We start from the raw sequence: 25,611 nt of genomic DNA on the forward strand, positions 1-25,611 counted from the left end.
ACCCTTCTATTTTTATTGAAGGAAGGACGAGACTTGAAGATTTCAGGTGACTTGTATTCTTTCCCTTTCCATCAGAAGTCCCAGGTGATCTTACTATAAATAAACTCAGTTGAAAGGCTAGAGAGTCTTTGTTTCAGTTTGTCTTTTACTTTGTGTACGGAAATCTGGAAGGGAGGTAGGGGAGAAATGGAGACAGACATAGGCAATAAAACTGCTCACTGAAAAATGAAAGATGGTCTTACTGTAAATATTTGTGTATATACTGTGAAAAATATAAATAAATGCCTGTGTCCTGATTTATTTCCCTATATAGCTTGTGCCTGTAATCCTTTGGGAACTCTTCCTGGGGGGAATCCTTGTGATTCATCAACAGGAAGCTGCTATTGTAAACGGCTAGCAACAGGAAGGCACTGTGAGCAGTGTCTGGTAAGTAGCCTTGCAGTAAGAATAGATTTGTAATGGGGAAAAAACCACTCAGATGAAAGAGGCGTGTGATGTGTCGGAAGTGTAGAGTGAGATGGTGCTGGACCTCAGTGAGTGATTGAGAGCAGATGCACAGAGAATTGATGGAACTTGACATTTCTAAATGTGAAGGGACAGGAAATGGGTGTTGTGATGATGGATTGGAGGATAAGCAGGAGAGTGAGTGAGCAAACCAGGAGTATGGGAACACAAACTTTCAAAGAGTCAGTGTTTCAAACCAGCCTGGTGTTTTGAGGAGCATGGCGTTGCACCAAACGTTAGTCCTGGGAACAGGTGTTCACGTTCGGCTATCTGCCTGACTGTGCCTGAAGTCAGGCACCTTACACTGGAATGATCTGAAGCTTGCAAACTGCCCCAGCCTAAAAGAGAGGCTTGCTGTGGAAATCAGGCCCAGAGTACTGAGTATCTTCCCAGCCATATCCCTGTCTTCCGTCAAACTAGCTCTCATTACCCAAAACTTAGTTGAGACAATGCCCTGACCCTAGAGCAGTTTTGGGAGATTGTCTACTTTGAAAGATGACTCTTGCATTCCAGCTTTGCTTTGTGTTTATCTCCTCTTTATCTGTCCATAAACTATGTGGGAGATCTAAGCATGTCAGTCTGTCTCTTGAGGGCATACTGTAGAACAAGGGGAACAAAGTCAGGCAACATCCATGCTGAGAGCAGGCTGTCAGTGCTCTGTGATCTGCACCAGTTGTTTCTGGGTGGAGATCAGGGTGTTGCCTTTTATCTTTCAAAGCTATAAACTGTTTGAGACTTGGGTGCCCTTGAAAATTCCCCTCTTTGTACCAATTAAAATAATTTAATTCATTAAAGGGAAGGGGCGGGGCTGTTGGAAGGTACTCTCCAGGACCAACTCTCTGCTCTGGAACTGGCTCTGGAACCTTTGCTGTGCATCTCAAAGCTTAGATATTAAGCTTTCAGACATGCTGCAAAGCACATCGGTTCTCAGGCCTTTGCGTAAAAGCCAATGAGGTGGAGTACTGTGGTTCTGTCTGTTATGTGAAAAACTAGATCTATTGTTCATGCGGGCAGGTCAGTGCCTTTTATAATAGCTTTGCAGTGTTTCATATCATTCTCAAAATTGGATTGTGCCTGGAGCTGACACAGAGTGCTTTTAAAATCAGCACCTCATTATAGCATTAACGGTCTATTGTTCTGCAGCCTGAACACTGGGGCCTGAGCAACGACATGGATGGATGTCGGCCCTGTGACTGTGACAAAGGGGGAGCACTGAACAATAAGTAAGTCTCATTTCAGTTGCATTCCTGTAATCTTTCATTCACTGCACTCCACTGAATTTGCAGTTGCAGCATTTAGGCCAAGTCTACAATACAGCTTCTGCAGTTATGACACCTGTATTTACACTATAGCTATGCCACTGCAATACCATCATTTAGGCCAGGTTCAGCAGCTTTCTGAGGTGGAGTGCCAAAATTCGACCTTTTGACCTTTTCTGTGCTGTCGGAGTACCAGTGATACTTTTTAAAGTCCTACGGTAAACAGACCCTGATTTAACGGAGTTCGGAAATAATGGACGCTATCTGCCAGCCCCTTCTCCTCCTAAATAAATGCCAGCGACTCACCAGCGCTACCAGAGCCGCTGGCACAGATGGGGGCGCCAGGGCTGGAGGCCTTCTGGGAATGGAGGTGGATGGAGCCAGGCTGGCATGCTCCTCTCCCGGTAGTTGGGAGATGAAGATGTGAGGGGAAGACTGGAACAGGAGCGGGGATAGAAGAGGGCAGAGGACAGGAGTGAGTGATGGGCTGGGAAGGTCAGTGCATCGTCATACAGTATAACCATTCAAATTTAATGGACATTCAGCATTAACGGACACCCCTTCCTCCCGTTAGTCTGTCAAATTGAGGGTTTATAGTACTTGCAACAAGGTCATTAAAAATAAACTAAGATTCAGAGCTTTCCTATTTAAGTGGTGGTTGGTAGCATTAGCTGGTCTTCTGTTAATCCACCGGCAGTATGGCTTTGACCAAGCTCCCAGCTGCATGAGCGGTGGTGGGAATGGGGCTGAGCTCCCACCTTGCATACAAAGAAAATCAACTTATATGCTGCTTTGACACCTGTACTGGGGGTTGCTTACCTCTGATGTAGGCACTTCTTACATCTGCAGAAGAGTTTTCTCTGTTGGGGTGCGTCAGCCAGCTACTTCGAAGTAGCTGGCACAACATCGAAATAGCACGCATGGCGTCTACTTGTGCTGTGCGCTATTTCGACGTTAGGCGGCGAGAGGTCGAAATCGCTATTCCTATCTGAAGATGGGAATAGCGCCCTGCTTCAACGTTGAACATCAAAGTAGGGCATGTGTAGATGAGCCGCATCCTGCTCCATCGAAATAGCGGGGTCCTCCATGGCGGCCATCAACTGAGGGTTTGAGACACGCTCTGTCCAGCCCCTGCGGGGCTCTGTGATCGCCATGTGCAGCAGCCCTTAGCTCAGGGCTCCTGGCTGCTGCTGCAGCTGAGGGTCCATGCTGTGTGTACGGGGTCTGCAGGCTGAGTGTCTGAGAGGGGCCCTTTAAAGGAGCGGCTTGTTGCTGCCCCAGAAGGGTTAGTCCAGCCTGTGACCCCATCTGCAGGCTTTGCTGGCCCCTTATTTCAACGGGGAGTGCTTGTGTATGTGTGTGGATGCTCCGCATTTCCTTCTGGGATGGCTCCTTTTGATGTTCCGCATTGCTACTTAGACGTTGAACGTTGATGGCACCAACCCCAGAGGATGCGTAGATGATACGCATTAAAGTAGCCTGTTTCAATGTTTTTACTTCGAAATAGGCTACTTTGACATAGTGTGCTAGTGTAGACATAGCCTTGATGTTAATCCAGTTCGTAAGAAGTGGTAGCAAGGTCAACGAAGGAATTAATCTAGCAACTTAACCATGTCTGTCCTGGAGTTAGGTCAGCCTATCTGCTTTGCACAGAGCATGAAATTTTCCACAACCCTAAATGATGTAACTAGGTTAATGTAATATTTAAGTGTAAACCAGGCCTAAGTATCAGAAGGGTAGCTATGTTAGTCTGTATCCGCAGAAACAATGAGAAGTCCTGTGGGACATTATAGACTAACAGATTTTTTGGAGCATAAGCTTCCGTGGACAAAGACCCGCTTCATCAGATGCATGTCCCAGGCCTTAGGATTTGTCTGTACCAAGGAAATTTGGAAGCATTTTTTGCTCTGGTAGAAAAGGCAGAAGCTGTAGAGTAGACATGTGGTGGCAAAAATGTATATGCCCTCTCTGTGGTAGTTCTAGAGCACCAGTGCAATGCAATGCTTACAAGACACTAGTCTGGGATAAGAGTGGCTTTGCTTTAAGCCCTGAATACCTAGCAGCACTGTCCCAAGAGCAATCCAAGAAGTGACTTGTGAGAGTTAAAGGCTGCTTATCGTTTTCTCTGCCTTAGTCCTATAGCTGGCGCTGACATTGGTATCCTGATGGGTGCATTGGGGTGGTGAAAGAAAGGCTGTGGCTGTCGGCTTCCGTGCATGGGAGCGGACATACTAACTGGGGCTGAATGGAGACTGCTGTCCTTTGTGTTGCTCTCTGCAGTATGGGAAATTTAGTGCAGAAGAGTGCAGCAGTGTAGGATGGGTTACTGGCCCTGTATAGTTTAGGAACTCAGGATGATTTCACTCAGCAATTATTTGCATAATTAGTGCATGTACACAAGACTTCTGCCATTGGTAGCACCGTGAGAATGCTAAAGATACTCGTGAAATATTAAACCCTGTTTTAAGTACTTTATCTACACTTACTTAAATTGGATGATTAAGATTTAACTAAAATAAAAACTTTTTAAAGGAACTTTGGTGTTTTGCAAGAAAGCACTTTTCACTCTGAGACAATCTTGTTTTCCTTTTTCCTCTCACCAGTCCCCTCTCCCATCAGTGGCTGCATGATTTATTCACTCTCAATAATGCTGATGCCTGCTGTACGGCTATTTACTTCCTTCTTGCTCTTTCCTGTGCATCTATTAATTCACTCTGCAGTTCAACCTTTTATGGTGCTCGTGGGGAAAGCTGTCAACCATTTTAGAGCAAGGAGATATCCTCAGTTAATTGCAGTGACCGCAAAACCATCTGGGGAGGGTATCGTTGACTGGCAGGAAAATGAACAGATGTTCTTTCTTCTGGCTTTCTAAATCTCCTTAGAGAACTCACTGCATTCTGCCTGAAGCAATGCAGTCCAACTGTCTGCAATTCACAAGGGTGCTTTCTAATTTTACAGTAGCCTTTTGGGAGTGAGTGATGGTAACTCAGCTTAGGGCTAGTCTGTTAGTTAGCTTAATTTCAGCTTTCTGGAGCCTTGATTGTGGTGTGTGGACAGAGCAACTGAAATAACCGGGGCCATTCTGAAAATTTCCTGTGTAGTTTTGAACTTCGGACTACCACCATGGAAGCAGGAAGAGTACGAAATCCATGTCCAAATATGGAAAACGTTCCCTAAAAGTTAAAAGCTATCTTAGAAAAAACTTCCTCTGTTTTCCCCTGTGGGGCAGCTAAGGCATTCCTGATTTCTTTCATATGAAGGACTTTTCTTCTTGGAGGAAGTGAAAGCTTATAGAAGTAGAGTTTAAAGTAGTGGCCAGTGTAAGTGTTGGCTTTGTTGCACTTTTTTAAACATTTTGTTAATCCCCAGAATGAGAGCTGGTCAAAAAGCAGGGAAAAAATTGTAATTTTTTCTTTGTTTGACATGATTTGAAATTAACTCACTTTTCATATTTCTAACCAAAATTTTTAATTGTATCTTTTGTTGTTAACATTTGTTGTTTATCAAGTAGTATGCTGTCATTTTTTTTACTGAATGTCAGTTTATTTAGAAAATAAGTTTGATTTAAAAATGTTGATTGAAATGTTTTTCATGAAACTTTAATCATAACAAGGTTTGTTCTTTGTCTTGTTATTTACAAAACTTTTGGTTATAGAAGAGGTCAGTTTTCATTTTTGTGTGGAAAAAAGTTGACAGGCTCATCAAGAACAGTTAGTACATTTACTATTTAGAAAAAATATAATATCTGTTAATGGGATAAAGAATGTTGCTGTGTTAACATCTGTTTCAACACTTCTACCTACCTGCCTTCATCCCCTGTGCTTGAAGAATGACATTGTAAGTACTATTTGGAAGTGCTTCTTCCTTCCCATACTTTGTAACGTAACAGCAGTATAGGAGTTCATTTGAAGCCCAAAGCTACAAATTAATCAATCAACTACACGCACCTCATTTGGAAACCAAAGTACGCAATTATGCAACAGAAGAGTGGTCCTCCCAGCAAGTACAGTAAACCCCCTGGTATGCACAGCTTTGATTTGTGCTTAACTCGTATTAATGCGTGTTAAGTGCAAATCAAAAGGAGCGCAGCTCCCCTGCTCCGACTCACTGCTCCAGCCCCCAGCTGGGGGAAGCGGGGGAGAAACTGCTGTGCTCCCAGCTGGGGGAGACAGGCGGGCAGACAGCTACTGTGGCATGGCTCCTCCCCTGCATCCGCCAGTTCCTGCCCACCTGACTTTCATGATATGCAAGTTATACGAGGGTGTACAGAAGCTCAACCCTTGCATAACTTGGGGTGTACTGTACTTTGTTAAACAAAACTGCCACAAAAATAAGGGAAAGCAGCGTTTTCTTTTGCTCAATAAAGTTTCAAAGCTTGTTAAGTTAGTTCAACTGTAAATTTTTGAAAGAACAGCCATAATGCTATGTTCAGAGTAACAAATGTTTTAGAGTTATGAACAACCTTCATGGCCGAGGTATTCGTAGCTTTGAGGTTGTGATGTAGTTTCTCTCTGCTCTGTGTTCTCCCAGCGTGTGCTCAAGATACATTGATTCTCCTTGCATTTCAGCTGCTCAAGTGAAACTGGCCAGTGTCAGTGCCGGCCCCATATAATTGGACGCCCGTGCAATGAAATGGAGCCTGGATATTACTTCATGTCTCTAGACCATTACATCTATGAGGCGGAGGAAGCCAACTTTGGTCCTGTGAGTAGCAAATTTTAATGTGTGGGTTCAAGAGAAATATGGAAAATTCTGTTGACTCTTTAGTTAGCATCCCTGGTTTCCAAAAAGGGCCAATGTTGTAACTGTTTAGTTTTTGTGAAGATATTTCTGCAGAATTGGTTTGTGTGGAAGAGCTGTCAATCCACATCTGTTAGGCTGAGCTTCAACAACAACGCATATGGTAATTTAAAGGGAAATCTCCAAGGTATTTTGCTGTAGTTATTCTTTTAAAATCTATTTCTTGACCCTTGATGCATTTAACACACTTGAAATCTGTCTCCTGGCCAAGCAGCTTTGTCTGCAGCAGCTAGATTTATAAACGCAAAATTTCTCAAGGCTGGGATTCTTTCACTGGATCACTTTGCTTGTTTTAGTAAAAATCCCACAACGTGACATTTCGTGAAGAAGTGCTCTGTGTTGCTTCAAAAGCTTGCCTTGCTCACCAACAAAAGTGGATCTAATACCTCCCACCTTGCCTTTCTTCTTAAGACACCTTTTTTTAGGAATGCGCAGGATGTTGTTTTACAGTCATTTGTTTTGATCCCTTTCAAATAGGAACATTGAGTGTCAGATACTTCCATATTCTGCCCTTCCCTTGCTCACCTCTCGTGGGTTTATGTATTAAGTACCAGATAAAAACGGAAATCCTAGACCAAAGGAAATGCGCATGTTTTTCACTCAGAAGTATGTGCCTAGATGCCCCGGATTCTTGTCTTTTAATGCCTCTTTTGTCTGGATGGTTATTTTGTGAGGTTTTAAGATGAGCCCTTAACTGATGATTTGGGTTGCACAATTGAACAGGCCTCTAAAACAGTGGTTCCCAGTCTTTTCGGCATCACGCCTACCTTTTGATTTTTAAGAAACCCTCATGCCCCGCCCACCTCTTTTTTTACCATGGGCCAGTCACCCCAGCCACCTGTGAGCCGCCTGCTTGAGCCCCTCCGCTCCCACAAGGCCAGGCACTGCCAGCCCCTCATCTAATCCCATCCTCCTCTCTCCTCCCCCCCTCCGCCCCTTACTCACCTTTGCAGGAGGCAGCTAGCTCCATGTGGGCCTTCACTGGCTGCCTGCTTTTTATAGTAGCTGAGACAGGCCACCCACATAAAATAGCAGGGGCTGAGAGCCGGCTCTTCCTTGGGGCGGGGGGAATGAGTGGGGGTTGGCGGGGCCAGGTTGCATTGCCACCTACCTGGAATTTCTTCATGCCCCCCAGTTTGGGAAACTATGCTCTAAAAGGTAATTACACCAATTGCCCTATTTTGAATGCTAATGTGTGTAAGTGCTCAGCGATGATCAGAAACTCATAATAACATATGCAACATGGAAAAATATCAGTAAAGCAACATCAGTGAAATTCTGGCTTGTAGCAGTAACTTCTGTTGGCTTTATTTGTGTTTTTGTTCACGCTTTCTAAAAAAATATGATCAATGGCTTACATCACAGTGGTATTATAAATTTAAAATTGAGAACTATCCAACAATAGATTCATCCAGTCTCTTCAATGAAAGAAAAGGGCAAACAAGAGGGCAAGGTGTAGATATGTCTGTTTGTAAGAGAGAGTTTGTCGTCTTTGTAACGTGATTTTAATAACAAGCCAAATCTAAAAAATACAGGAATACCCTCTTAACCCAGAATTAGTCTGTGGCCTTTCTGTGCGTATGGGTTTCTGCTCCCACCATTGAACAGTAGTGTTTTAGCTATTATTTTGATTTTTTCCCCCCTGTCTTCAGTATTGCAGTAACTTCCCTTTCTTCTTTAGGAAGCGAGCATAGTAGAGCGCCTGTTTTCTCCAGATCGTATCCCATCCTGGACTGGAATAGGATTTGTAAGAGTCCCTGAAGGGGCATATCTGGAATTCTATATTGACAATATTCCATACTCTATGGAATATGAAATTGTGATTCGCTATGAGCCACAGGTAATTGGCCACTCTTTACATTTGTGTTTATCAACGTTGTCACCCGATGGGTAATAGATATATTTAACAAGGTCTGAGTTTTTCTTGTAGCATATTTGGAGCTTACTGGTGTGATGTCTTTTTTTACTATAACTTAGAAATGCAAAAGGCCTTTATACTAACCGCTGTTGCTTGCATCACAACCACAATCATTATTTATTATCTTATTATAATTGTGTCATTGGGGAGCATGATGCTTTCTGTACAATTTAAAAAATTATGACTGATCCTTTATGGGACAGCTGAGGATATAAATTAAGCATAACACATTGAGGACTACCAATAAAAAAAGAGTGTAGAAACACTGCGATTTTACAGTAGAAGACCAGTTACATACCTGCCACAAGTGATCCATATGCTGAAAATAGATTTATATAAAATGTTAATGGAATAAGTGTGAACATTACTAGGAAATCCTAGATAGTTCACAAACAGGAAGAAGGAAAAATCCATAAAATTGTTCTGTGTATGGAGCTCATGCGGCTCTGGTTACAGAATGGAATATCATGAATGGTGATTGTTACATGTATGCTTCTTGTTTGTTCTCATTCTCACATATGCTTTTGCTATCAAAAGTTTAATGACTGACTAATGCTGCCCAGTTTTTCCAGTTACCAGATCATTGGGAAAAAGCTGTTGTTACTGTTTCACGCCCAGGCAGGATTCCTACAAGTAGCCGATGTGGTAATACCGTTCCTGATGATGATAATCAAATTGTGTCATTATCACCAGTCTCAAGGTTTGTATAACTGCGGTTCATTTATTTGTTTCAGGATTGATAGACTTCTTAGGATTTGTTGCACAAGGTTCCAAACAGTCTTCTCAAAACTTACTGTAGGTTGAACCTCTCTGGTCCAGCGCCTTCGAGATATGACCAGTGCCGAACCAGAGAATTTGCCGAGCTACAGTAGGTCAATATTGTCTAGCAGCATTACCAACCTTCCCACAGCTTAGTGGACTCTTAGAAGACATTTAGGTGTAAACAACAGTTAACAGCGCAGAACACTGAGAGCCAGGACTGGTGGCTGAAAACAAACTTTATGGGAGCATCAGAAAGTTGGCCACACCCTTGATAAGTGAAATCGTGCTGGACCATAGATGTTGCTGGACTAGAGAGTGCCAGACTACCGAGGTTCAACCTGTAGCAGCAACTGAAGGGGTGGAATAGTCTCCTGAAAGTTCCATAGAGCAATCTAAAAAGATTTATTGCAGGGGTGGGGAACCTTTTTTGAGATGTGGCCACTGACCCAGAGAAAAATCAGTCGGGGGCCACATAAATGTGAGAGGCAAAAAAAAAACAAAAAAACAAAACACTCCAAAACCATAAAACACACCTGACTCCCCTCATACCCCAGCACAACAGGTAGGGGAGTGGAGAAGTGGGGACTGAGATTCAGGACTTCCTCCCAGGCCAGATTAACTCTTCTGGGTGCCCAACATGAGACCAAATGTGATGGTCACAGTTCTGTGTGTGGAAGGGGGCTGCTGGGGAGCAAGTGGGGGGTCGGGGTGGGAGGGAGTGTGTAGGAGCAGGATGGGGTTGGGTCTGGGTAGAAGGGAGAATGCAGGAGTGGGCTGGGGGCAGTTGTGGGGGGTTCAGGAATGGGCTGGAGGGAGGGTGAAGGAGCATGCTGAGGGTAGAGGTCTGGGTGGAGGGAAGGTACAGGAACAGGCTGAAGGTAAAGGTCTGGGCAGGAGTGGGGTGGGAGGGTCTGGAGGTACAGGAACAAGGTGGAGGGGTCTGTGGAAGAGGAGGGTGCAGGAGTAGGCTGGAGGTGAGGGGGTTTGGGTGTTTGAGATGCGTAACTCCTATGCCACTGCTGCCGCCCCCTTCTCTAGCTGGCAGCAGTGCAGAGAAATGCTCCATGGAGAGGCTTTTCTTCCGTCACTCCCAAGCCACCTATGTTCCCCCGCAGGGGGGAAAACCTCTGCAGGCAGCAGGGTACTGCCATTTCCCCAGCCAAGAGGAGGAGCGGCAGCTGCAGAGCCCTTCCCCCCACCTCCCTGACACAACCTGTGGGCCAGATCTGGCCCGGGCTTGCCTGACTCTGGCCCACAGGGCTTGGAGCTTTATGCATACTGCCCACTGAGGTCCAGATGCTGTGGAGGGCTGCCCTGAGCCTCGAGGGCAGGATCCAGGCAAGGTGTTGTCCAGATCTGGACCATGGGCCAGGGGTTCCCCACCCTGGTTTATTGCATTCAGCATTTTAAATGAAAGCCAAATGTCCTGTTTCCAATCCAGGTATGTAGTTCTTCCTCGCCCAGTGTGTTTTGAAAAGGGACTGAATTACACTGTTCGCCTGGAGCTCCCACAGTACTCCTCCCTTGACACTGATGTGGAAAGCCCATACACACTCATTGACTCTGTAAGTATGAGTTACGTTACAGATGTTTTTAAAGAATAAAAACTTAGAATACCAAGTGTTGTATTGTCCATTTGGGTGCTGCTGTGCAATCCAGCTGAAGTCATTCCATTGGCTAAATTTGGCTTTTTTTCTGTAACAGTTTCAATTACTGTAATCATCTTCAGATTTAAAGTAAGTGCGCTGTTTGACGTCCTTTCTGCTTACGCATTCTGTGCTGTATGTTAACAGGATCACTAACATGCTACATGCTGAGCAGATAGTTTGCATCTATGGGAAGGTTATTTATACAGGTTAAGTTGGCATATCATGAATGTTAAACCTGAATTTCCATATTTTCCACAGAATGGAGTCTAGAAATTTTTCTATAAAAATTAAGCACCTTCGTGCACGCTCCCCTCAACCCAGACTCCCCCAGCCTGCTCCTGCACCTTTCCTCCCACCCAGACCCCACATCCCCAGCCTGCTCCTGCACCTTCCCTCCAACCCAAACCCTGTACCTGCTCCCCAGCAGACCCTTCTTTACTGAATCCTCAACACCCCATTTTTGCTGGTGTTTTTGGTTTGTTTTACTTTACAAAGCAGAATAGGAAACACAGTAATCATCATCAACAATCGCCATAGGCTCAGCACCTGTTGGTGTCTGATGCCTCTCTCACTATTTCCTTCCATCTTTCCCTGTCCAGTGCGGAGTGGCTTAGTTTCTGTAGACCAGTTGCACACCAATCTACTATATCATCTACCCATTTTCTGAGGGGTCTGTCTCTCCTAGCTGAACCGTCCATTATGCCAAATACTCCAGGGTCTTGATTTTTCGTTTGTTGTTCATTCTGCAAATATGCCCAAATAGCTGCAACTTCCATTGTATATCCTTCTGCAGTAGGTTCTTTTTCGGCTGTATCTTCTTATGTATTTCCTCATTGGTGACCTTCTGCATCCATCCTATTCTCAGGATTGTTCCATAACAAGAACTCTCAAATGCCAATATCCTTCTCTTCAAATCTTCCGTTATCACCTGTGTCTCACATCTGTACAACATGCTGCTGAATACATACATTTTCAAGACGCTCAGTTTTGTTCCTAAGCTAATCACTTTGTTTTTCCAGATCTTATCCATTGCCCTCAAACTCTCTCTTGCTTTCACTATTCTGGTCGCTATTTCCTTCTTACAGTCTAGAGCATACATCATGTTGCTCCGCAGATATGTGAACATCTCTACATTCTCTAGTTCAATCCCATCTACACTGATCTTCCTTCCTGTTTCATTATCTCCAAACGTCAATGTTCATAATCAGTCCGTACTGCTTCCCTTCCTTGTTCAGCACCTGCACCATTTTCTCTAGCTTCTCTTCATCTTCCTCAACAATAACTATATCATCTGTGAACCTCAAGTTAATTCTTTTCCTGTGCACAGATATCCCTTCTATCACTTCCTTGATCTTGTCCATTACTCACTCTCTAGATGTGTGATGACCATATTCAGCAATATCAGATCTCCTTGTCTCATACCTCTACTCGTTCTAAACCAACTTCCAAACTCTCCGCTGGTTCTCATTGCTGCTTCTGCATTGTCACTCATATCCATCGACAGCTGTATCAGTCTTCTTTCCACTCCATATGACGCCAACACCACCCAAGTCACTTTCTAATCTATAGTGTCAAATGCCTTCTGAAAATAGATGAAGCAAATGTAGATGTTCTTGTTCTTTCATCGAGCTTTCTCTATCAATCTCAGTGCCAATATCTGCTGCATGGTACTTCTATCTTTCCAGAACCCCACTTGCTCATCCCCTAGGTGTTCTTCTATCTGCTATCTTAGTCTCTCCATCAGTATCATCATCAGCACCTTGCCTAGACTCATTAGGGCAATAGTCCTGTAGTTCTTGCACTCCAGTGTACTTTCTTTCTTGTGTATTGTCACTAGCATGGATCTTGTCCATTCCTTAGGTGCCTTCCCTTCTTTTCATGCTGTATTACATAGTCAATATGTTTCCTGAATGATACTTTCTCCACCATATTTGATCATCTCGCCGATGACCTTATTTCCAGGGCGGCTGCTGCTGCTGTTCTTTAGTTGTTTCACTGCTCTTTCTACTTCTTCCTTCAAAATATCAGTCTCGCCCTTGATGCTCAGTGAGACACTTGGGTCCAACTGTGCTTTGTATAGATCAATGCAATATCTTGTCCATCGCTGCACAATCTTCTCCTTGTTCATGAGCACCTCTTCGTTATCATCTTTGATTGCCATCTGCTTCGGCTGCCAATTACTGTTAATATTCCTAATCATTTTATTTACCTCCGTGGTCTTACATTCACCATACTATCTCTCTGTATTTTCATGGTGCTCCTCTAACCATTTCACCTTATCCTTTCTGGCCGCTTTCCTTACCTGATTGCATTTCACCCGATGTTGATGTTCTGCCCTCTGAAACATCCCTTCTGATCTTCAACTCTCTCTTCTCTTGGACCAAGTTCAGTGTGTCCTGCGTAATCTACTTCTTATTGATTTTTCTTTTCTTCCAGAACAGTCTGCTCAATTGCCTCCTATTGCTGTGGCTATCCCTTCAACTCCCTTATCTAGGTGTTTCTCTGTGCCCACATTCCTAATCTCTTAGAGCGCTGCTCTGTATGCATTCCCTCTTTCTTCCTCACCACATCTCTTCTCTTCTCTTAAGCTTTGTCTTACACTTTCTCTTGAGTTTTATCTTGATGTGTGCAATCGGTAGACTGTGGTCCGAGTCTATATCTGCTCCTTGAAAAAATTTGGCACTGGTGTACTGATGTTATCCGTCTTATCAAAATCACATCTATTGTGTTCTTGGACTTCCTGTCATTTGATTGGCATGTGTACTTCCTACAGTCCTTTTGTTGAAATCTCGTGTTGCACATCACCATCTCATGCTCAGTAGCAAACTCTAATAGAGTCTCACCTCATTCATTTCTTTCTCTGTATCCAAACCTTCCCATCACTCTCACCCAACCTTTGTTACCTGTTCCAACCATCGCGTTCCAGTCTCCTCCGATGATCCACACATCTCTCTCTGGTATCTCCTTCAGCGTCTTTGTCAGGTTTTTATAGAAGAGTTCAATCTCTTCTTCTGTACTGTTCAGTGTAGGTGCATACACCTGACTGACTGAGATATTGAATGGTTTTGCTTTGAATCTCGCTACGACCATTCTTGCACTCACCAGTTTGTATCCTAATAATGCTCCTCTAGCTCTTTTGCTAAGAAGGAATCCAGCTCCTGCCTTACGCTTCGTTTTGTTCCCTGCCCAAATGACTTCACAGACGCATCTCTCTCCTGATGCCATCCAGTGCATCTCCACCAGTCCAAGTATGTTGCGTCAGTATCTCTCCATCTCCTTCTGAATCAGCTCTAATTTTCCAGTCACCCGCCGTGTTCAGATATTCCATGTTCCAATTGATAGCATATGTGTTAGTTGTAATTTTTTTTTGTTCACCAACTTATCGACCCAACCGTGATCACTCGATTGGTATCATGGACCTTGTTTATGAGGGTGACATCCAAGCAGGCATCTTTTATCATTTAGTCATACTGGCATCAGATTTCATGTGTATTGCTGTTTCATGGTCAGCATATTGTCACTTATCTGACCAACCCTCATCCAGGCTTGGAACTGGCATGCAACCCCCAGAGGCTTCGTGGTGGAGTTTAGTAATAGTTTAGACAAAATGGCCTGGGACATTATAAATGGTAACATTTTGTCATTTTGCAATTGTTTCTTAGCTTGTTCTTATGCCTTACTGCAAATCACTGGACATATTCACGGTGGGGGGCTCAGGTGAAGATGTGATCACTAACAGTGCTTGGGAAACATTTCAAAGATATCGATGTCTGGAAAACAGCAGGAGTGTTGTGAAAACCCCTATGACTGATGTCTGCAAGGACATTATTTTTAGCATATCTGCACAGTTACATGAGACAACATTAGGTATGTACAACTTAATTGACTTGGAGAGTAAATTTCAATTGTCCAGTTTGTGGTGTTGCCGGGAAGTGGGGTTGTGTGGAGCGAGGCTGCTCAGACCCAGAGAAGTTGTGATGTTCTGTTTCCCAAATTCTGTCCTTTTTTATTTTACTATTCAGCTTGTCAGTGTAACCCTCAAGGTTCATTTAGTTCCATGTGTGACCCTAATGGAGGACAGTGCCAGTGTCGGTCTCATGTCATTGGAAGAAGATGTGACAGATGTGCCCCTGGCACCTTTGGGTTTGGACCTAATGGATGCAACGGTATGTTAATCCCTAATCTCTGCGTAGTCATTCTAGTCAGGCCTTGTCATGTCAATTAACATGGAATATTAACCTCTAATGCTAGCTTACAGGATAGTCTCTAAGGTAGTGTTCTCTGGATCTAAGCATAACCTAGGAAGCCCAGGTTAAAGTCCCCAGTGTATTGAGCCTTTGTATTCTAATACAATTTTAGGACTTGATCTTTTAGTCTTTACTAGGTTAAAACTCTTGTTAGCTGCTGTGGGAGCATTGCTAGTATAATGTCTGCAGAGCCAGGCCCAGCAGCTTGTGCATAAGAATAGCCACACTGGGTCAGACCAAAGGTCCATTAGCCCAGTATCCTGTCTTCTGAGAGTGGCCAGTGCCAGGTGCCCCAGAAGGAGTGAGTAGAACAAGTAATCACTAAAGCTGCGTCTACACGTGCACGCTACTTCGAAGTAGCAGCACCAACTTCGAAATAGCGCCCGTCGCGGCTACACGCGTCGGGCGCTATTTCGAAGTTAACTTCGACGTTAGGCGGCGAGACATCGAAGTCGCTAACCTCATGAGGAGATAGGAATAGCGCCCTACTTTGACGTTCAACGTCGAAGTAGGGACCGTGTAGACGATCCGCGTCCCGCAACGTCGAAATTGCTGGGTCCTCCATGGCGGCCATCAGCTGGGGGGTTGAGAGATGCTCTCTCTCCAGCCCCTGCGGGGCTCTATGGTCACCGTGGGCAGCAGCCCTTAGCCCAGGGCTTCTGGCTGCTTCTGCGGCAGCTGGGGATCTATGCTGCAGGCACAGGGTCTGCAACCAGTTGTCAGCTCTGTGTATCTTGTGTTGTTTAGTGCAACTGTGTCTGGGAGGGGCCCTTTAAGGGAGCGGCTTGCTGTTGAGTCCGCCGTGTGACCCTGTCTGCAGCTGTGCCTGGCATCCCTATTTCGATGTGTGCTACTTTGACGTGTAGACATTCCCTCGCTGCGCCTATTTCGATGTTGGGCTGAGCAACGTCGAAGTTGAACATCGACGTTGCCGGCCCTGGAGGACGTGTAGACGTTATTCATCGAAATAGACTATTTCGATGTTGGCTGCACGTGTAGACGTAGCCTAAGTGATCCATCCCCTGTTGCTCATTGTCAGCTTCTGACAAACAGTCTGGGGACACCATCCCTGCCCATTCTGGCTAATAGCCATTGATGGACCTGTCTTCCATGAATTTAACCTGTTCTTTTCTGAGCCCTGCTGTAGTCTTGGCCTTCACAACATCCTCTGGTGAAGATGGAATGAACCCACACGTGGAAGAAAAGATGGTTTTCCAATGATCATTGCTTTTAACTGCCTTTTTTTATTTTATTTAGCTTGTGAGTGTCACATGCGAGGTTCTGTCGGTTCCTTCTGTCATCCTGAGACTGGCCAGTGTCACTGTTTCCATGGGGTGTATGGCCGTCAGTGCGATAGGTGCTTACCTGGATACTGGGGATTTCCAAGCTGCCAGCCTTGCCAGTGTAATGGCCACACAGATGACTGTGACCCATACACTGGGGAATGTTTGAACTGCCGTGACTCCACCACAGGACACAACTGTGAAAGGTACCGTCTTGTCTTGTCTTAGAGCTGACCTACTGGTGCATGATCCACTGAATTGTCCCAGACAAAGCTAACACTCGGTCTCAGAGAGGTAGCTGTGTTACTGTGTTTCAGCAAAAGGTCCTGTGGCGCCTTACAGGCTAACAAGTTTTTATTAGGGCAGAAGCTTTTGCAGGTTGCAGGCATAAACTTTTTGGTAAACCCAAACTCAATCCTCAAGTAAGTCCCATTGATGTCAGTGAAATTAGCATGATCAAGCAGACAACCCTGACAGGGCACTCAGGTGCCCTACCTTTATTGTATGACAGGGAACCTATGTCTCCTGCTTATAAAGGAGAAATACCACCCTTCCATCTTACTTGGACTTCAGCATGCCGAAATAGGAGGGAACAGAAATGACTTGGTCTGGCAAACTGAACCACCTGGATTCAGGACAAGTCCAAGGATGTGTGCTATAAAGGCTTGGGGGTGGGAGAGGAGAGCGGGACAGTGTCTATGGACAGCATCCATTTATAGGGAGGGGTGAGCTGTCACTGCAAAAATTCCTTTCATGGTGTCCACTTGTGGTGGAGGCTGGGCAGTGGAGAGCAAAACAGAAGCTTTGAGAGCTGATGGAGTATTGTTTCAGACACCTCCATTACCACGTAATTTTAATGAGGGGAAAAATGGCAGGATCCATTTTCTTCTATCCCAGGCAACAGAGCAGTAAATTTATGTTCAGAAATGCCACTGTTGGAGAGAGGACTCGCAACTTCAACTGCTCCCGAGATGAAAAATCACTGTGTAGAGTTATAACTAGGTACCAAACCTTGGGCACTGGTTCAGAACTGGCCAAAGTGGTATGGACACTGGTCTGATTACAACTGTGGAGACCAAAGCAGGTTCTGAGGGCAAGGGGCAAACCCCATCCTCTGTAAGAGCTACTGGGCAACTATGTAGCTTCCTATCTTTGCGTCAGGCTAGTGGTACCTGTCTGAGCACAGGAGCATGTGTTGGGGAGGCACAAAATGAATTCCTCTGTAAGAATGTTCCTAAACACCTTTCAAAGGCTGTTTTAAAGTGTTGTGGTGATAGGAAGAAAGACATTGCACCTGAGCTGGAAAGTTTTGTCATGGCATCGCTTTTAATATTGGTAAGAGCCAAAGAAAACATCTTTACAACAGCGTTAACTTATAGTGTACTCAGACCTTGGAGACCTATAAAGGATATCATCCATCTTCCTCATCCCTCCGTTCACTGAAAACCACTGCAGTGAGATTTCACATCAGAAGAAATATCTGTGCAGCCTCTGCCTGTGGTTTCACATGCCTTTTTACTTGTTACAGGTGCCTTGCTGGCTATTATGGAGACCCTGTCTTGGGATCAGGAGATCACTGCCGGCCTTGTCCTTGTCCAGATGGCCCAGAGAGTGGGCGTCAGTTTGCCAACAGCTGTTATCAAGATCCTATTAGTCTGCAGGTTGTCTGTGTCTGTAATGTGGGATACACAGGTAAATATGCTTTATGCGGCAGAGCGAGAATACAGAGAAGGAAGTAGAAAACATCAGCATAAGTGCTGGCAGAAGTTACTGTGGTATCAATATTTATAAGTGTTGTGTTTTTTATTTACCAATTAAGGGCCAGTTTCTGGCAAGCAAGGCATGTGTGCCTTCACTGGAAAATCAGTGGGAGTGGAAGAGAAGTTACCCATCCCATCTGCCAAATTCCCTCATTCCAAGGGATTGTTCAGTTTAACTTAAATTGTGAGCACCTTAACAGCAAGTGTTTGATTTTATGTGTCTATGAAGTATTATGTAGTCCTTTTAAGAACCACTCCCAGACAGCAGGCAAATTCTATAGGTAGGAGTTGCCCTTTGAGAAAGCGAGGAAAAAATGAATTGAATCGCAAACATTTCTGTATCTCTCTGTAAATCTTAATGAACGTTTGTGATGCTAGAAGTTACTTGAGTACCCAGCTTAGGAAAGCATCCCCATTGAGGACTGTATTGAAGTCAGTGTGTAGGCTTACAGCTCAGCTCATATTTAAGTGCTTTGCTGAACAAGGGATGCCCATTAACACACATTGCACCTACTTTCCTGAATCTGGACCTTGAGTTCCAAAATCCATGGCAAGGGGGCTGTATCCTTCCCTGCTGTGAGCTGGCTCAATGCCATTGAAATCAATAGATCTACTCAACTTAGACCAACTAGCCAAGTATTGTATTTCTTTTCATCTACTCACCTGACACTCTTGTTACTGTCTTGCTGCTTATTGAGTTTTGTTAACTAGCTGAAATAATAATTTCAGGGTTTGTTTGATTGTTTAAACAGGAAGCAGATGTGATGAATGTGCTTCTGGCTTCTTTGGAGACCCTGAAGAGACAGGTGGAGTGTGCCAGCCCTGCCAGTGTAACAACAACATTGACATGACTGACCCAGGGGCCTGCGACAAGCAGTCTGGAAAGTGCCTGAAGTGCTTGTATCAGACAGAGGGTGAAAACTGCCACCTGTGTAAATATGGATACTATGGACATGCACTGCAACAGGATTGTAGAAGTAAGTAGTGGGAGGGGGGTTTCCATTCACCACCTCTGCAGCGCTGGCCAGAATTCGTGTCCCTGCGTTAAGCAGTAGAATATCATTACGTGTAACTGTGCATCTTGCTGATGGTGTCATGGCATGAATAGAGAGTGGCAGATTATTGAAAATGCTTTTAGGTTTACCTGGAACCATTTCAGATTAACCTGGAGGTAGAAACCTAATTACCTCTGGCTAAACCTTGGGTCTGCAGCATTTCTTGTGTTCCCTCAATGGGTAGGAGACCTTTTTCAGTATAAAGGGGAAACCAGACACCTAACGTTTACATGTCCAAACAACTGAAAGGATGAGGCTCTTGGGGGGGAAAAGAATTTTCTGGCCTTCTTGTTAGCATTCATTGTTTTCCCCCTTATCAAGAGATCAAGCAGGGCCATTTCCTGCTGCTTCTTAAGCCCTGAGGCTTTGGCTTTTGTTTACACAAACATTCCTGGGATGTTGAAGAACAGCAGGAGTGGGTTGCTGAAAGCTCAGAAGGAAGGGCTGCCCCTGAGAATGGTAAGTGCTAAGTGTGGCTGTAGTCACATAAAGGTAATATTTTGGTTCTATAGTAAGAGAGAGAAAGCCGTGCTAGTCTATATACTATCAAAATGAAAAAGCAGTCCAGTAGCACTTTAAAGACTAACAGAATAATTTATTAGGTGATGAGCTTTTGTGGGACAGACCCACTTTTTCAGACCATAGCCATACCAAAACAGACTCAATATCTAAGGCACAGAGACCCAAAAATAGTAATCAAGGTTGATAAATCAGAAAAATATTATCCAGGTGAGCAAATCTCAGAGTAGAGGGGCAGAAGTCGGGGGTGAGGGGGGGTCAAGAGTTGATTAAGCCAAGTATGCAACAGAACCCCTATAATGACCTAAAAAATTCCCATCCCGGTTCAAACCACATGTTAATGTGTCACATTTGAATATAAAAGAGAGTTCAGCAGCCTCTCTTTCCAAAGTAGTGTGAAAATTCCTCTTCAGTAAGACGCAAACCTTCAGGTCATTAACAGAATGGCCCACTCCATTAAAATGCTGGTTGATGGGTTTGTGGATGCGGAGTGTGTTTTTGTCTGTTTTGTGCCTATTAATTCTTTGTCTAAGAGAGTTAGAAGTCTGTCCAATATAAAAAGCATCTGGGCATTGTTGGCAGATGATGGCATATATGATGATAGTTGAGGAACATGAGAATGTGCCCGTGATTCTGTGAATAATCTGGTTAGGTCCAGTGAAGGTGTCTCCAGAATAGATATGTGGACAAAGCTGGCAGCGGGCTTTGTTGCATGAAGTGGGTCTGTCCCATGAAAGCTCATCACCTAATAAATTAATTCTGTTAGTCTTTAAAGTGCTACTGGAATGCTTTCTTATTTTGGTTTTGTGTGGTTTTTTTTGGAAGGGCACCTCTTTCTTCAGAGTGCTGCTGTGTATGTCCAGAGTAACTCGTGCTTACTTTAGTCACAAAAAGGTTTATACTATTTCTGATAGCAGAGCAGACACTTCTTTGACAGAGAAGCCAGGGAGATGAATTCTGTTCAGGGTCACATACCATTCCCCAAATTTTTAATGAGAATGTTGTTGTAGAGTCTTTGTTTATGGTGGTTATGAGTAAACCAGAAAGAATCTGTCCTTACTTCCAAATCCCAGGCTAGTTTTCAGGGCCAGCACTTGAAAACTAATGATCATTCTCTTTTTAAAAAGGGTGCATTTATGTGGAAGACAATGAACCTGGAACCCTACGTGTTCTCCTTCTTATAAAATTCGCATTTTAGAGTATCACTGTGCTTTAAATACTCCCTGTATCTGCTTATTCTAGTTATAACGTTTATCTGTAGCATATCATGAGAATGTTTCACAGGATTAAGCCTTAGTTACACACTTGTGCAAATGAACAGGGGAACAGATGTAGCAAGACTCAGATCTGCCTGCATCTTTGCAAGGTTAATAACTTGTAGCATAAGCTCTGAAAAATTAATAGAGGCATTTTAATGAGGAGAAGGCAGTTTACTGTATTGGGAGTTTTATGTTGCACTGATCACCATGGTACATACACCCAGACAGGCTTCACAGTCTGCTTCGTTAGGTTCGTTTTCTCCCTAAACATCTGTTTTTGAAGTAACTTACTATGTCAGGACATGCTGATAGGGATGTCAGTGTAACGTTCCCCAGCGTCTCCCAGGAAACTGTCTTCTCTCGGTAACACATAGGTAACTGACATTCAGGTTTGGAGTTGGTTTAATGCAGTGTTGCGCTAGCATGGCAGAGTTAGTCAGGCTGCCTGCTCTTCTGTTACAGAGTGTGTCTGTAATTACTTGGGAACAGTGCGAGAGCGCTGCAATAGCTCAGAAGTCTGTCAGTGCGACAAAACAACTGGTCAGTGCGACTGCCTTCCCCATGTGACCGGGCAGAACTGTGATCACTGTGCACCAAACACTTGGAGACTGGCCAGTGGAACTGGATGTGAACCGTGCGAGTGTGATGTTGCTCATTCCTTCGGGCCATCCTGTAATGAGGTAAGAAATGCATAAGGCCTGATTAGTCTTATGCAGCAAAATACTCCTCTGTATAGTTATTGGCTGTATTCATAGTGAGGCTGTGAAATGGCTCAGTCAATCAGATTGTAGACTGTCATGCTCTCACTAGCCCGTTTAACAGCTAGGGCTGTAGGAAAGTCATGACAGGAATGGCAGTTCATGGACAAACACCAGAGGAATTCTAAACTAGGGTCTCTGATACCCTCAAATAATATTTCTTGCCCCACTGCAAGAAAGGCTGGGATCACGCACCTCTGTGCGAAGAATCCTAGCTGTTTTTAGAGTCAGTGGGGTCTGTAGGCCATCAGCCGTGTTGAAATTTTGGTCCTAGTAATGCAGGTCTAAAGATCATGTTTTGCTGTGTAGTCCGCACTGGAGTGAACAAGGAAAGTAGGATCAGACCCAGAGACACAGGAAGAATCTTATCTTCTGAAATTTGTTTTTTTCAATCAGCTTCAGTCTGTGACCAACCGTGTTATTTTCTGTTAGTGAGCTTGGCTGCTGAGTGTTCGTCTGTATGTGAAGAGATTGAAATAACTCTGCCTGAGTGTTTTTCCCACCAACTGCTAGGAAGAGCGCTGAGAACTTTGCTGGTGATGTTCCTTTCCATGCTGAAAAGCCAGTTCACTTTCTGGTCTCCTGTTTTGAACAGTTCACTGGGCAGTGTCGGTGCATGCCTGGGTTTGGAGGCCGCACCTGCAGGGAGTGCCAAGAGTTTTTCTGGGGTGACCCCAATGTGGCCTGCCAAGGTGAGTCTAATTTCCCTCCCCTCCCCTATACACTTACTGTGGTTTTAATTGCCACACTTTCACTAATCAGAATGCTTAAAACTGCTTTTCCCCTCTGCTGAATGACGTAGCTAAAAGTTGTTTATTATGTTACCGTGAATGCTGAAAACTCTGCTACTGATTTTTTTCCAGAGCAAGGCTGATCATCTTGATTGTTCACAGTGAAGGAAACACAAATGCATTCAAGGCAGCAGCTCTCTCCATATGTGCATTGGCTGCTGGTGGGCATACATTTTTGCAGTCAGAAAGGAGAGATGATCAGGGGAAAATATGTCAGACAGTTAAGGTATTATACACAAAAGTAAGGGTTGGGTGGTTTTTTTCCTCTCTCTCTTTGGCAGTAGATTTGTGATGTTTGCATTTGTAAAGGTATAAAGAAACATCTCCATGTTTGGTGACTCTGGCCTGCTGTCTTAGTCAAAATGGGCAGACCCAGTTTTAGCTGGAACCTGGTGTAGATTTGTGGGGGTTTATATTAAGAACTGGCCTTTACTTAGAATTCAACCTACTTAATTAGAATTGAACTTTTGTTAACCTTTTCTACTGTCGCAGTTTGTCACATTATCAAGAAACTACTGTAGCAAGGGGATATCTTTAAATTAGCAGGATTTTATGGGTTTGTAACGCAAGGTGGAAATGTGTTTCCCTCTTCTTTCAAATTTTTACTTTTAATTCTGTTTAACAGATTTAGTGTAGCAGAATTTTCAGTCTATAGAGCCTCTTAAATTACTTAGGCCTTGTTTACACTAGCAGGCTTAGTGTCACAGCTGTATTGCTACTGCTGTGCTGCTCTAAGATTGCTCATGTGGCTGTGTTATGCCGATGAGAGGGAGGTCACATGTTGACATCATAAAAGCTGTTTATCAAGCAGTGGCAGCTCTGTTGGTGGGAGAGGGTGTTCCACCGACATAGCATGGTGCATATGAATACTTACGCCATCAGAACCTATGGCTCCAGGGAGAGGAGAGGGTTGATACCACTGAGCAGTCCGGTCGTTGGGAGTGGAGGGGGGTGTGCGCAAAGAGGACAGTTGCCCTGGAGCGCCAGCCACCGCTGCTGCCACTTTGGCAGCCACAGCCACTGGAGTGCTGGACCTCTTTGAACTGCCACAGCAGTGTCACGCTGCATGGCTCTGCAGGGGGGGGAGGGGAGTAGCACCATGGTCCGGGAATTTTGCCAAGTATATAAGATATTTAATAATCTTTAGCAAAAGAATATTAAATATCTTTTGTTTAAAGCTTCATAAAGGCCCGGTGTACTTAGTCAGGCAATATGATAAATACCAGAGCGGGATTAAGTGGATTGTTTAGGACGCTGAGTTGTGTATGTCACTCCATTAAAAACTAAGTCTGTTCCTTAATAGGGGGAAGAAATTTCAGACTTTGTCCAGACTAGAACAAACTTGTGTCTGTGATCTGTTTAAATAGGAGATTTGGCGGGGAGGGGAGAGAAGGCGGGGGACATTGCAGCAGCCTCCTAGATTAGATTGAGGTGTGTTTCCTCCAGCGAAAAATTCACTTTCTGTGATCTTTTAATAAATCCCTTTCAGCTGATCTGCCTTGGAGTCCTGTACCTACAGAGACGTGGTTGTCTCAGTTACTCAGAGGTTGGTGAGGGACCAGGATAAAACACTCTTGAAGTTATTTGGTGACTGGACATGTATTAGATTTATTCTGAACAAACTAACAGATTAACTGCTTTCCCCGGGGCTGCGTGTGTTTCTTTGGTTAAATGTTGCTGACTGTGATTTCAGACTCCTACTGCTTCAGGGCACTGATTGTTTCTTGACATCAGCATTCGCCATCAAGACTTATCGATGGAATCCATCCATACATGTCAGCTGCAAGACTTGGCTGTGCGCCAGCCTGTCTGACCTTTCCCTTTGTCCCTATTCTCTCGAGGAGTGGTGGGGAACAGGCTCTGTAATGACTCACAAGTGACCAAAGTGATAGTGTGTTATTCAGAACAACTTTTTCCAGGGCAGTTTCACATTTTTGTCCTCCGTTAACTGCACTCCACTGTTCTATAGCGACACAGCAGACTCTCTTAGCTATAAACTTTCATCTTCCTTGGGGTCCTGTCTGGCAGAGAACATCCATGCTTTTGAGAGCTGCATAGGTGTTGAAAGGCCATAGATACCAGCTCATCAGTATTCAAGGGTTGGTCCAACCTGCTTTGGATGACCCAAGCCTTGTTGTAGAATCACAGAACATTAGAACTGGAAGAGACCTCAAGAGGTCATAGAGTCTGGTCCTCTGCCCTCGTGGCAGGTCCAAGCACCACCTAGACCAGAGGTCAACATCCTGCAGCTCCAGACGCTGACTCCCCTGTGGCTGCAGATGCTATAATGACTTGCCCTGCTGCTGCTGAAACAATAGCAGCTATCTTGAGACTGGCTAACACTCGACTCCCCAGCTCATGTCTGGCCAAGTCAGGGGTTGGCATGGGGTGAGGCTGGCCAGCACACAGCTGGGCAGAGCGGCAGTGGTGAGTGGGTGCTGGCCCTATTGCTGTGCCGTCTGGGTTTGAGCGGAACGTGGTGCAGTGCCATGGAGCGAGCAGGGTCTTGCTCCGGACAGGTACGGAGCGGTTTGGGTGTCTCCTCGCACCTTTCTCTGATTCCTTTTCCTGTATTCCCCTCCCCTTAACTCTGGTGCTGACCCCTTGTGCCCCCATGCGAGCCAGCCCAGCAGTGTCTCTGCCACTCTGCTTTAGCCCCAGGCTCTCTGGGCATGCAGCAGCATCCTGGCCCCACCCCGTTCTGAGCACAGTGCGTACTGCTTCAGCAAAACAGTGATTGCCTGATGGGCCCACGGCTGGTGCCCGGCAAGGGGAGGGTGCAGAGCGGAGACACTCACCCTGGGAGCAGCTGCAGGACATGCGTGCAGATTATCACTGTCATACATAAGGCAATGCACTGTGTGTTGTCATACAGGGCAGTGTATCTCAATGACCAATCGATGGACCGGTATTAATCACTGAACTCTCCCTGACGCAGTATAAGAAGGCTGCAAGCCAGTCCCTTGTATCCAGAAGGCTTATAGGAGAACTGGCTATATAGTTATACGGCCATAACCCTGCCGCTGAATAGCTCCAAGAAAATAGGT

At 44.7% G+C, this 25,611-nt stretch overlaps 1 protein-coding gene across 1 annotated transcript in view; it reads left to right on the forward strand.

The window, feature by feature from the left end:
- LAMB1 (laminin subunit beta 1) overlaps nt 1-25,611 on the forward strand; it is an 87,324-nt gene that overhangs the window by 21,340 nt on the left and 40,373 nt on the right. The window contains exons 11-23 of the mRNA XM_075016352.1: nt 314-426; nt 1,648-1,727; nt 6,332-6,467; nt 8,245-8,403; nt 9,054-9,181; nt 10,685-10,808; nt 14,555-14,759; nt 14,915-15,058; nt 16,397-16,628; nt 17,951-18,114; nt 18,935-19,159; nt 21,478-21,695; nt 22,369-22,465. Coding sequence (XP_074872453.1) covers nt 314-426; nt 1,648-1,727; nt 6,332-6,467; nt 8,245-8,403; nt 9,054-9,181; nt 10,685-10,808; nt 14,555-14,759; nt 14,915-15,058; nt 16,397-16,628; nt 17,951-18,114; nt 18,935-19,159; nt 21,478-21,695; nt 22,369-22,465 — 2,025 coding nt within the window. The remainder of the gene's footprint in view (nt 1-313; nt 427-1,647; nt 1,728-6,331; nt 6,468-8,244; nt 8,404-9,053; nt 9,182-10,684; nt 10,809-14,554; nt 14,760-14,914; nt 15,059-16,396; nt 16,629-17,950; nt 18,115-18,934; nt 19,160-21,477; nt 21,696-22,368; nt 22,466-25,611) is intronic.

The sequence above is a fragment of the Carettochelys insculpta genome, chromosome 1, assembly GCF_033958435.1.
Source record: "Carettochelys insculpta isolate YL-2023 chromosome 1, ASM3395843v1, whole genome shotgun sequence".
NCBI classification, from domain to species: domain Eukaryota; kingdom Metazoa; phylum Chordata; order Testudines; family Carettochelyidae; genus Carettochelys; species Carettochelys insculpta.